The 12028-nt window shown below is 36.7% G+C and overlaps 1 protein-coding gene across 3 annotated transcripts in view; it reads left to right on the top strand.

Annotated features, from left to right (window-relative positions):
- Nucleotides 1–11589, top strand: part of FMR1 (fragile X mental retardation 1) — a 37457-nt gene extending 25868 nt beyond the window's left edge. For 2 of the 3 annotated variants that reach the window (XM_010295199.1, XM_010295201.1), the window contains exons 12-15: nt 3937–4132; nt 5419–5598; nt 6977–7059; nt 8848–10962. In XM_010295199.1, coding sequence (XP_010293501.1) covers nt 3937–4132; nt 5419–5598; nt 6977–7059; nt 8848–9009 — 621 coding nt within the window. In that variant the 3' untranslated portion in view covers nt 9010–10962. Of the gene's footprint in view, nt 1–3936; nt 4133–5418; nt 5599–6976; nt 7060–8847 lie in introns of all 3 variants that reach the window. The other variant, XM_010295200.1, reaches the window with a different exon arrangement.
- Nucleotides 11590–12028: the final 439 nt, after the last annotated feature.

Here is a 12028-nt window from a genome sequence, read left to right as displayed (position 1 = left end):
TGTTTTACTAAATTAATCATTTATCTGAAGGATGGGGTAAAAAACAGGTTTTTTTTCAGAATGCAAAATACAAAGGAATAACAAAAAATGTTAAACTATCTCAAAAAATGCTGACAACTTTATATACAAGGAATTTTGTACTCTTCGGTGGGTAAAGAACGGGCTGAATGGCTGAGCCCAGAGAGGTGTGGTGAATGGAGTTAAATCCAGTTGGCGGCAGGTCATAAGCGGTGTTCCCCAGGGCTCAGTTTTGGGGCTGGTCTTGTTCAATGTCTTTATCGATGATCTGGATGAGGGGATTGAGTGCTCCCTTTGCAGATGACACCATGTTGGGTTGGAGTATTGATCTGCTGGAGGGTAGGAGGGCTCTTCAGAGGGATCTGGACAGGTTGGATCGATGGGCAGAGGTCAGCTGTATGAGGTTTAATAAGGCCAAGTGCCGGGTCCTTCACTTTGGGTCACAACAACCCAAAACAGGTCAGAAAAGGCCCTGGGGGTGCTGGTTGACAGCCAGCTGAATATGAGCCAGCAGTGTGCCCAGGTGGCCAAGAAGGGCAACAACATCCCGGCCTGTATCAGAAATAGTATGGCCAGCAGGAGTAGGGAAGTGATTGTACTCCTGTACTCGGCACTGGTGAGGCCATACCTCGTATACTGTGTTCAGTTTTGGGCCCCTCACTACAAGAAGGACATTGAGGTGCTGGAGCAATGTCCAGAGAAGGGCAACGAAGCTGGTAAGGGGTCTGGAGCATAAGTCTTGTGAGGAGCGGCTGAGGGAACTGGGGTTGTTTAGTCTGGAAAAGAGGAGGCTGAGGGGAGACCTTATTGCTCAACCTGAGAGGAGGTTGTGGTGACATGGGTGTTGGTCTCTTCTCCCAAGTAATTAGTGATAGGACAAGAGGAAATGGCCTCAAGTTGCACCAGGGGAGGTTTAGACTAGATATTAGAAAAAATTTCTTTACTGAGAGAGTGGTTGGCACAGGCTGCCCAGGGAAGTGCTGGAGTCACCATCACTGGAAGTGTTCAAAAAATGTGTGGATGTGGCGCTTCAGGACATGGTTTAGTGGGCATGGTGGTGTTGGGTTGACGATTGGACTTGATGATATTAAAGGTCTTTTCCATCCTGAATGAAGGATGAATAGTCAGTCCCTTGTGCATCTGCACAACAAGCAGCATTCTATGCAGAGATCTTGTATACAGTGGGCATTTCATTCTAAAACCCTAAACTTACTTTTCTGTAGTTAATTAACATTTCATACACGAGGATGTCTTGTAGGCAATTTAGCTTTATATGTTGTGTTTGCATCTTGGTTCCATAACTTCTCCAGTAGTCTGCAATGCTTGCTTGCTTTTGTATAGGGAGCAAAAAATATCCCACATTATTGCTTATAGTTATTATGGCCAGATGCTCAATCTTTGATGGCAGGACCAGATGCTAATAGTACGGACTGCTTTGAGTTCATTTAATTAAATATATTCTTGTATTTTGAAACCTCTAGACCATTCATAATTTGATACATGTCCAGTCTGTGCAGTAGCTATTGTTGGATCTTCTAGAATGCTAAAATTTCTGTACATAGCTAAAAGAAACTTCTCTGTACAGGTATCAAAGGAGTTAGAAGTTCCCTTACTTACCTAACTCAATAACTGTACCTTTTAATCCTGCTTGGATTTATCAGTGTGTTGGAGCAGATATACAGCAGCTCTGCAGCTATCGGGTAGTAGAGGCAGAGAAGGACCACATGAAAACTAGCTCCTTTCTTGCATGCTCACTATTATTTCAGAAGGTATTTCTGGCTTAACTTCTTTGGCCACCCTAAATGGGTACTTGCATGTGAGTCACTACTTAAATGGGTACTGCCATGTGAGTGAGAAGTACCTAATAGTGCAGTAATTTTTTTTTTTTAGATTCTTAAGTTCTTTGTAAATTAGGGTCACTTTCTCTTAGTACTGTCCTTCTAACCTTTCTGAACAGAAGGACACGTACAACAGTATTCATCGACTAGAGGATAGGTTCTTGTCTTGAAGGTTTTGATCTCTGCCTTCTCATTGCATTTAATATAATATACACAAAATGTTATTGTCCTGGTAGTTTGTTGCCTTATGGTTCAGTTTCAGAATAATATCCTCCAGTTCATTGTCAGGAAATGGAACTGGCTTGTTCTTTTAAGATTTGCTGTGTTTCTATGCCTCCAGGCAAATTTTATTAAGGCAACCTTTTGTAAAAGATACACAATAGGGCATCAACATCAAATGTATTATATCAACTCTAAGGAGTGAATTTCTCTATAAAAAAAGAAAGCGGGCTTGGCTGGAGTGACTGTTACGTAGTGAAGTTTAAGGATCACGAGAGGAAGGAGAAAGACCAAAATCATAGCCCCAGGCTTCAGGAGTGTGGACTTTGGCCTGTTCAGGGATCTACTTGGAAGAATCCCCTGGGTTGCATTCCTGGAAAGAAAACAGGTCCAGGAGAGCTGGCTGATATTTAAAGAGTCACCTTCTCCGAGCTCAAAAATAGTCCATCTTGATTTGCAGGCAGTCACACAAAAGTTAACAGAAGGCCTGCGTGGATGAACAAGAAGCTTCTGGCAAAATTCAAATATAAAAAGGAAGCATACGAGGGGTGGAGGTCAGGACAGGTGACCCAGGAGGACTATAAAGACACAATCTGAGTGTGCAGGGATGAGTTTGGGAAAGCCAAAGTCCATCTGGAGCTGAATACAGCAAGTGATGTGAAGGGCAACAAGGACTTCTACAGGTCTATTGGCAGCAAAAGGAATACTACAGAAAATGCAGACCTGCTGATGAATGGAGTAGGGAACTTGGTCACAAAGGAGAAGGATGAAGTATTGCATGCCATCTTCACGTTGTTTTTTTTATTGATTAAATTTGTCCTAATGAATACTAGGCCCCTGAAACCAATGGGAGAGTCTGGAGCAATGAAGACTTAACCTTCCCAAAGGAACGTTGAGTTAGGGAACATCTAGGGGTGAAAAAAAGGAATACACACAAGCCAGCAGGACCTGATGGGGTACATCCCTGAGTGCCAAGGGATCTTGTCAAAGTCCTAGCTGGACCTCCAGAGGTCCTTTCCAGTATCACACTGAAACTTTCATTAATAGCTTTTTCCCTGATTTTAGCGGGGGGAGAAAAAGAAAAGTTGCTCCCACTTTTTTATGTTAGCTAGACGACACTTCAAACTGACAAAAGTACTCTCTGAATAGGTGTCACTATAGATAATTCTTGTTTGTGTTTATCTCTTTTAGTAGTTGTGTGATAAGAATTCTGTGTGCTGGCTGTCTTGCTGTGCCTGAGGTACAGCACTTTGCTCTCTGTGCTTTTATGCTTCATCACTTCCCTGGTATCATTCATTATAATTAAGTAGAATTCAACAGCAGTGTAACCTCTAGCTGTTTTTATGAAACAATACTCTTACATCATAATTGTTTAATAACTTTGATATTTGTTACATGCAACAGTGTAAAAAGCTTGTGTTGGAATCTAAAAAGTTTAAATTATTACATCGTTGGAGTGCTATAAATGGATGATATTACTGTGTTTAATAATAAAGGAATGTTACTGTTTCTGTTAAGCATTCTTTAAACTTCTGTAAGGGGAAAGATCTCAAACTTAATACAGAAGTATAGTTAATTGTACCTCCTGAAAACAGTTGATCTGAGTGCTTTTTCTTGGTACCTATTTTAACTTGCCAACTGGGCCACAGAGAGAGTTGTATTGGTAACAAACAGATTTGAATGTCTGAAAGGGGAGGGGTGGTGTTTATAAATAAATTGTCAAAGCTGAGTTACTATTTATGTATTAAATAGATTATTATTTGCAATACTTAAGTGCTTTTTCTTTCTGAGAACTGCATGTCTGTACATTCAGATGATTAATAGTGGTTACACATGACTTGCTATGCTTGTGTTTGTGTAGGAAGTGGACCAGCTGCGTTTGGAAAGATTGCAAATTGATGAGCAGCTCCGACAGATTGGAGCTACTTCTAGGCCACCACCAAATCGTACAGATAAGGAAAAAGGGTACATGACTGATGATGGTCCAGGACTTGGACGTGGTAGTCGACCTTACAGAAACAGAGGGCATAGCAGACGTGGTCCAGGCTATGCTTCAGGTAGGTAACCAGAAGCACACTTAAAACTGTAAGGGTGGCCTCTTCATCTTCTGATTCCTTGAAAAAGACTGGACTTGAAAACAGGGCTGTGAAAACAGAAATTCAGTTAATATTGAGTATTAATATTTGAAGCTTGTGTAGAGATCTATGCTGTAGAAAATATTTTGAAGTAAAATGCAGTGCTTATATATGTAATCTAAACTTATTTCCGTGCAGTTCCTGTCTCTTACAGCATGCTTATGTCTTCTGCATTATGAACTCTTTAGGGCAAGGATTGTTATTTTACATATACTTTGAATGATCCCTAATAATAAAGTCTGTTTTGCTATGAATCTTTAAGAGGCTATCTTAATATAAATATTTATAACTGAAAATACTATGTAGCTCAATTTGCAGAAAAGCTATTTTGCTCCTATTAAATCGAACTTTTATGTTTTCACTAGAAGAGCATAGTCACCAAAATGTAATGTTCTTCTTTAAAACTTTGTATAATTTATTAATGAATAGTCTTCAGGATTGTGCTTCTTCAGAGCACTCTGTTACTTCGTTATCCATAACATAGGTCAGCTGGTGTTTGTGTGGACTGAAAGGCCTGTAGAATAAGCTTGATAAGACAGTCTTACCTTATGTTCTACATAATACAAAATTAACATTTTTGTGCTGATACTCTTTTTAGAAGATGTGAGCTCACCTGGCTAATAACAGGGTTATAGGAGGGGAACACTTGGGGAAAAGAACCAGCTGTTACCAGTGAAGGTGATCCTTTGCCTGGAAAAATTAGTAGTGGCCAGTTATTTTGGATTTTATATATTTCTAGCATTGTAACTTTGTTCTCTCTTTTGTAGTGTGTGTTACAGGCTGTTTCATGATGGATTTTTTTTCTTTTCGTAGAGGAGTTGCAGTGGTGAGGGGAGACAGGACAGGTTATATTCAGAACTTTCAGTTTAGAAATACAAAAGAAAGTCTAGTCTATTAGACTTCTTATGTTTTACTAGACTTACTACATTTGCATGGTAGATTCAATAATATATTGATAGGCACACTTATTTGACCTTAAACACACTTCTAACTTTTATTTCTGTCTGTCTTGACTTTTTAAAGTAATGTATATTACACACGTTTCTGTAGTATGTATATTAGAGATTGGAAGGCAAAAAATCACAGAATTGTTTATTTAAAAAAAAAAAGGAAAGAAAATACATACTTTTTTTCATTCTACTATAGTCTATTTTCATGGTAACCTACACTGGCATATTTGGGTTTTTTTTTTTTAATTCTCTTGATAGGAACTAATTCTGAAGCATCAAATGCTTCAGAAACAGAATCTGATCACAGAGATGAACTTAGCGATTGGTCAGCAGCTCCAGCAGAAGAGGAGCGAGACAACTACCTTCGTAGAGGAGATGGGCGAAGGCGTGGAGGTGGTGCAAGAGGGCAAGGAGGGAGGGGTCGTGGAGGATTCAAAGGTAAATGTAGACTTAATTTTGAAAAAGAGGTCAATGTGGGAATTCTTAAGCAAACTCACTTCTGTCAGCTTCACGTTTTGTCATCTGCTCCAGCCTTCTAGCAATCCTGGTGGCCCTCCTGAATTCTCTCCACTTTGTCAATCTCTTAAATTGAGTATTTTATTTCAGATGTATTGAATGTTGAGCAGATTTTAATAATCCCTTCTTTTGACCTGCTGGCCACGCTCCTACTAACACAACCCGTTATTCAGTCAGCTGTCATTGTCGCAAGAGCACGCTCATGTCTTATGCAAGTTGTCCACCAGAACAGCTCCGTTTGTGTGGAGCTGCTGCATACACAGTCAGTCCACAGCATGTGCTATTGCATAGGGTTATTCTTTTGAAGCTGTGGGACTTGGGATTCATCTTTTAAACCTAATGAGTTTTCTGTCAGCCCATTTCTTCAGCTTGTTGAGGTCCTTGTGATGAGCAGCACTAACCTCCAGTGAATCAAACCACCTCCCACGGTTTGATGTCATCTGCAGAATTGCTGAGGAGGCATTCCATCCCAGTGTCTCCTTCATACTTTATAAAAAGCCTCTCTTCCCTATGTGAATAAATTGGGATAGCATTCTAAATCATTTGCTTTCCTAATACACATCTTGACTCAAGTTTGTGAACTCTGCCCTCACACATGGACATCAAGGAATCAAGTTCTAATTTGTCAATGCATATAGAAAAATCTTTTATAACTGTCCATATTCTCATCTTTTTGTATTTGATTTTCATGCAAGAGCATTATATAAGGTTGTAATTTGTGTTCAGTGGAAAGGACCAGGCAAAAGTAAGATGGGAGAGCTTGAAGTTAAATATGTATCTTTCTAGGATGTGATAGTTCATTATATTTATTTGTTTAAATATTTTTGTCTACAACTCTGCTTATTTCTTGAACTGTTGTTTTTTTTTTTTTTTTCAAAGTATAGGTATTGCTTAATTTAATAAGATAATTTTGAAAAAAGGTAATGTGGAATTTAGAAAGCTCATAAGCCTTTAGAAAAAAGGTGAACATGTCAAGCCTTACTAAAGTTGACTATGTACTTTTCTCCTGTAGTTAATAATTTTGAGATTGATTTAAACTTGATTTTGAGATTTATGTAAACCACCAACTATGGTGGTTTTAAATACTGAGGTTTTTGTCTACTTCGATTAACACCTGAGAAATATTTTTTTGTGATTCTTGGCCCATAGTTGAAGAACTGTTATCTGTTATTAAGAATATTTTAATATTCTTCAGTTTAATGTTCTTCAGCATGAAAATTTTGAAGTAATCCCCTATTATGCTTGCGTAAAAGATGCTATGTCCTTGTCGAACAACTTAGTTGATTAACTCTTCTTACAGGAAATGATGAACAGTCACGAACAGATAACCGTCAGCGTAACTCAAGAGATGCAAAAGGGAGAACAGCAGATGGATCTCTTGAGGTAATTTTCATCTTACTGGAATTCCACACTGTTTAAAATTGCTTAGAGTCTTCAAACCCACAAGCAACACAGTAACCTTGTGATTCCTTATTCCCTAATCAGATCTACAAGAGTTCTCCGTCATTTGTAACATATACACAGGAATCTCAGTATATCAAGTTGTATAAAGATGCAACTTTGTAATGTTAGCTTAGCTCTCCCTTTGTTTAGAACTCCGATCATGAGTCCCAAGGATTTACTAACAAGCTTGATTTCAGTCTTTGTTCTTACTAGATTTTTGTTTTTAGCTTTTCTTTCTTGCTGTGTTCTGTATTGTTGTCTGTCGCTTATATACCTGAGGGAGGAGAATTCTTAATGCTTTCTATAAAGAGAGAGAGTGTGTTGTAGCCAGAATCTTCAGAGTAAGAAAGATTAAACTTCAGAAATTACCTTAATTACTAAATGAAACATTTGCAATTGAAGGCTATGCAATCTAGAAAGTAAGTTAAAATGCACATCAAGAAACTGTTCAAGTCATATGTTGAAATATTTTATAATCTTAAATATTTTATAGCCTTTTATAAAGGTATTTCTGCAATTTTTTCAAATATGTTTTGTTGCATAAAGTTATTCAGGCTGATATTTTATGTACATATGTTAAGCTTCTCCACATGGAAACTGTCTTGCTTCAATTGATAACATGCAGACCTTCTACCATCTCTTACTGCATAGGATGAGTTATGTTGGGGGGAAGAAATAATGAGCAGCTGCAAGCTGCCACCTTCTGTGTGGTGTTACCAGGAGTCATGGTTCCTATGGGAGATTGAGATGACTCTTGGTTTGGTTTTAGAAAGCCTGTTCAAGAAAGGAGGAGGGGTGGGAAATGGAACAAGTGACCTAAATGCTTAGTTTTCCAAGTGTGAGTACTGAATTTGAAGGTGTAGTACTTGAATGTGAATCTGAAATGCAAACAGTTAACATGCCAAAAAAGATTTTTTTTTTTTATGGCTGCACAACCTTTATAGTTTTTTAAGTAGACAGTGGAGGATTGTGGTGCTGAAAAAGAAACTAAGGCATTTATCAACAAACAATTTTTTTCTTTTGCTCTGAGATTTGGATGAGATGATAATCTGTATGAAAATAAGTACTTGCATATGGTTGAAACTTGACTGATCAAGTTTTTTAAATGATGTAATATTTAAAGGAATAAGGGCTTACCCCCTTTACAAGCATAAAGATTTTGCTTTCAAAATGCTTTTTTGAATTATTTTATTAAAATAATAAATAAATAAAACTTTAAAAGACTTGTGCAGCCTTTTTGGTGGATTAAGTAAAACTTTTTTTCAGATTCAAAAGGTGGCTGAGTAAATCTTTTAAGTGTTAGTATCATTTCATGGCAGCTTTTCTATGTTCATTTTTTCAGAAAAATGTTTGTATACAGCAAGTAGAAAGTTGAATTATTGACAGTGAAATGATGTTTCAGAGTTCCATCTGCTATTAGTTCTTCAACTTCCTCTTGCACAAAAACACTGGAAAAAAAATTTTTTTTTAGCTTCCAGACTAGGTAGACGGGAGGTTTTTTGGTTTTGCAGTTTTTTAGGTCACAAGTATGTGGCATTTTTGAACAGAAAAGAATTCACACACTCTCCATTTCAGCTGGATACATTTAACAAAACCATAAAGTTGTGGTACTATTTGTGTCTTCTGACTATTTAATAAAGAGTGCTCCTCCCAGGCCACTAAGGTAGTGAATGCATAAGGGGTGGATGAAAGGAAGAGAATGCTTTATATAACTCTGACTTGTTCCAGATCAGAATTGACTGCAATAATGAAAGGAGTGTCCACACTAAAACATTACAGAATACCTCCAGTGAAGGTAGTCGGCTGCGCACGGGTAAAGAACGTAATCAGAAGAAAGAGAAAATGGACAGCGCAGATGGCCAACAGCCGCTGGTGAATGGAGTACCCTAAACTGCATAATTCTGAAGTCATATTTCCTATACGGTTTCAGTAATTCCTGTTCCATGTTAGAGAAACTTGTTAGGCCAAAGACAAATAGTAGGCAAGATGGCGCAGGGCATGAAATGAACATATGTTCTCTGTTAGCCTTTTTTAACATCAACAGTATGCAGTTGTTTTCAGAATAAGAAGTTATTCAAATATTTGCATAAAAATATCTGAATTTCTGAAAATCGCTTTCAAGTACATATTGCAGTTCAAACAATGAAAGATTCTTTTTTTGTTTGTTTTAAAAATACTGAGCTGTGCATTGGTAAACTTTCTGTTCAGTTGTACCATTTTAACACATCGGGTCAAATTCACTGCTCAATTTCAATTTTCAGAATAAATAGTGTTTGCAGTAATCAAATTGGCTTCTGTTTTCAATCTAACTTACAAGTTCTTCATGAAATGCTATGTCGTTTTATGTCCTGTGTCAGTTCACATTCTGGTCCACCTTTTTCAATATTTTAGTGGACCCTGAAATATGTGTGATGTAACAATTGTCATTTTCATTAGCAAAAAAGTTGTATGATCTGTGCCTTTTTTATATCTTGGCAGGTAGGAATATTATATTTGGATGCAGAAATCAGGGAAGATGAGTTGGTAACACTAAATGTAAAATATATGTAGCAATCCTTGTCAGATGTTAGTACTTTATAGACAAGTGCATGCTTTCCATAATTTTTTTCCTTACATAAACATTGAGTTAGACAGTTGTAAGAATAGGAAATTTATTTTGCACTGAAGATTTGGCAAATAGTGTTATTGAAAAAGGGGTGTAATTTTTTCTTTGTAGGCAGTACAGAAGCTTTTTTTTTTAAAAAAAAAAAAAAAATTAAAAAAACTTTCCATTGTGGAAAACTAAAAAACTCATTGTTACTGAGGGAACAAGTGTAACATGTTCATGAGCTAGTAATGTGTGCCTGCTCTTTGGCTAGATGACCAGTTCAAAGCGCTGACGTTTTTCATCCTCCCAAAATTTTTTAATTCCTTTTTTTTAATTCGAGGACTATCTAAGGAGAGGTAGGAAGAAAATCACCATGTGTAATGCCCAGGAAAGTACAGATACAGTAGTCGGGGATACTGGAGGTAGAAGAAAAAATCATCATATTTTGAGGTACAAGGTCTGAATTGCTAGCCAATTTGAAGGTGTCGCAGAACTTGATCCAAAGTACAGTCGTACACCAGGGAGGGGTGGGAAGCAATGGGAGGAACTGTGCTTTCTTTTATTTCTGATCACACATTAAACTTACTTGGCAAAACTGTATAAGGACCTTCATTTTAATCCATTTTTATTCAGATTACTCCAGGAGAGCCACTGTTTATGTACAGAATTTTACAAACTTGACTTTGCCTCTGATGTTTTTTGTGAGTTTTGTTTCTTTGCTTTTTTCATTCTTTTTTTTTCCTTGCATACAGGTGAGCATACTAAAAATGGCAACGAACTGCACAAGATTTAACAAATATAAAAATGTCTTAAAAAGTATTGCCAAACATTAATGTTGATTTCTAGTTATTTATTTTGGGAATGTATAGTATTTGAAAACAGAAATTGGTACCTTGCACACATCATCTGTAAGCTGTTTGGTTTAAAATACTGTAGATAATTAACCAAGGTAGACTGACCTTGTAATGTAACTGCTCTTGGGCAATATTCTCTGTACATATTAGCTACAACAGATTGGATTTTATGTTGACATTTGTTTGGTTATAGTGCAATATATTTTGTATGCAAGCAGTTTCAATAAAGTTTGATCTTCCTCTGCTAACTGATGTTGATGCAATCCTTATAAATGATTGCTTTTAAAGATCTCAACTTAGAAAAAGAAGGTGTTTCTTTGTTTAGACTTTAACTGTAGCCATTATTTATTTACAAGTTTTAGAGGACTTCTAAAATATTACCAGTTTTCAAAAATGTGGCACATAATGTTCAAGAAAACAGAATCTAATTATGAAATGGTGGTGTGACAACTCAACAGGTACTGTACATGTGCTAGATTTCTCACATTCAGTGGTTGAGTTCACTAAGGTGCTAACTAGGTTAAATGTGAAATTACTAAACTTAGTCTGACTCGCTAGCTGCATTCCATTTTCAAGTGTATTTTGGGGGTTATGACCTTTTTCGGTATTTGTGTGCTTAACATGTATCCCTTTCAATTCAAATTCCAGTGTTTTTAATGTTATAAATTTCAACAAATTAAACTGTGAATCTAAATGTACATTTTTATTTTGAAAAGTCATGTTGTTAGAAAACTTAAGAGCAACAACTGTCTGATGCTTGAGTTAGGTCTGTCCTATTGGTAACTTATGAAGTATGGTCTAATGAATTAAAATTATTTTAAAAATAAAGTTCTTTAAAAAGAGTGAGAGGTATTTGTGAATGGTGCCAAAGTCTAAATTCAATAGGGTTAAGCTCAAAGCATATGAATTAACAAATGATTATGAAAATAGAAAGTTTGTGTTTCCTTTCTTTACTAAATGCATTTTTGTTAATGGTGGTGGAAAGTTAAGAATTTCAGAGTTGGTATAAAACCTTGTCAAGGAAAAAAATCTTTTTAGACAGCTTTTTTGAAACACACAAAAATTGCTCTTCTCTACGAGCATTCCTGACTTCAAGAAGCAAATAGCTTTAGTTTCCTGAATACAGGAATTACTGAAATTACTTATAGGTGAGCTTTTTCATTTTTTGTGTCTCTAATATCAAATATTGTATACCATGCTCGCTTTGAGCAAACCAGAAATGAAATTAAGTACTGCAAGTATGATACTGAGTGTAGACTCCGCATTTGTTGTAGGAGCACTTATTGTGAAAGATAACTTATTTTCCTGGACTGCAGTATGTTTCTCTGCAAAACCCTTCCATATTGAATACTAAAAGGGAATAGATTAATTAGTTTCCAGTAACTATTCCTCAGTCACTTCAGGAACCCTGCTGTATGGTTCTAGTAAGTGGCATTCTGTATTAATCTGCAAGAGGAAAGGTGGGTCT

This window comes from Phaethon lepturus, unplaced genomic scaffold (genome assembly GCF_000687285.1).
Source record: "Phaethon lepturus isolate BGI_N335 unplaced genomic scaffold, ASM68728v1 scaffold8609, whole genome shotgun sequence".
In the NCBI taxonomy this organism is placed as follows: Eukaryota; Metazoa; Chordata; class Aves; order Phaethontiformes; family Phaethontidae; genus Phaethon; species Phaethon lepturus.
Note: the sequence above shows the minus strand (reverse complement) of the source record. Positions and strands in the feature narration are given on the sequence as shown.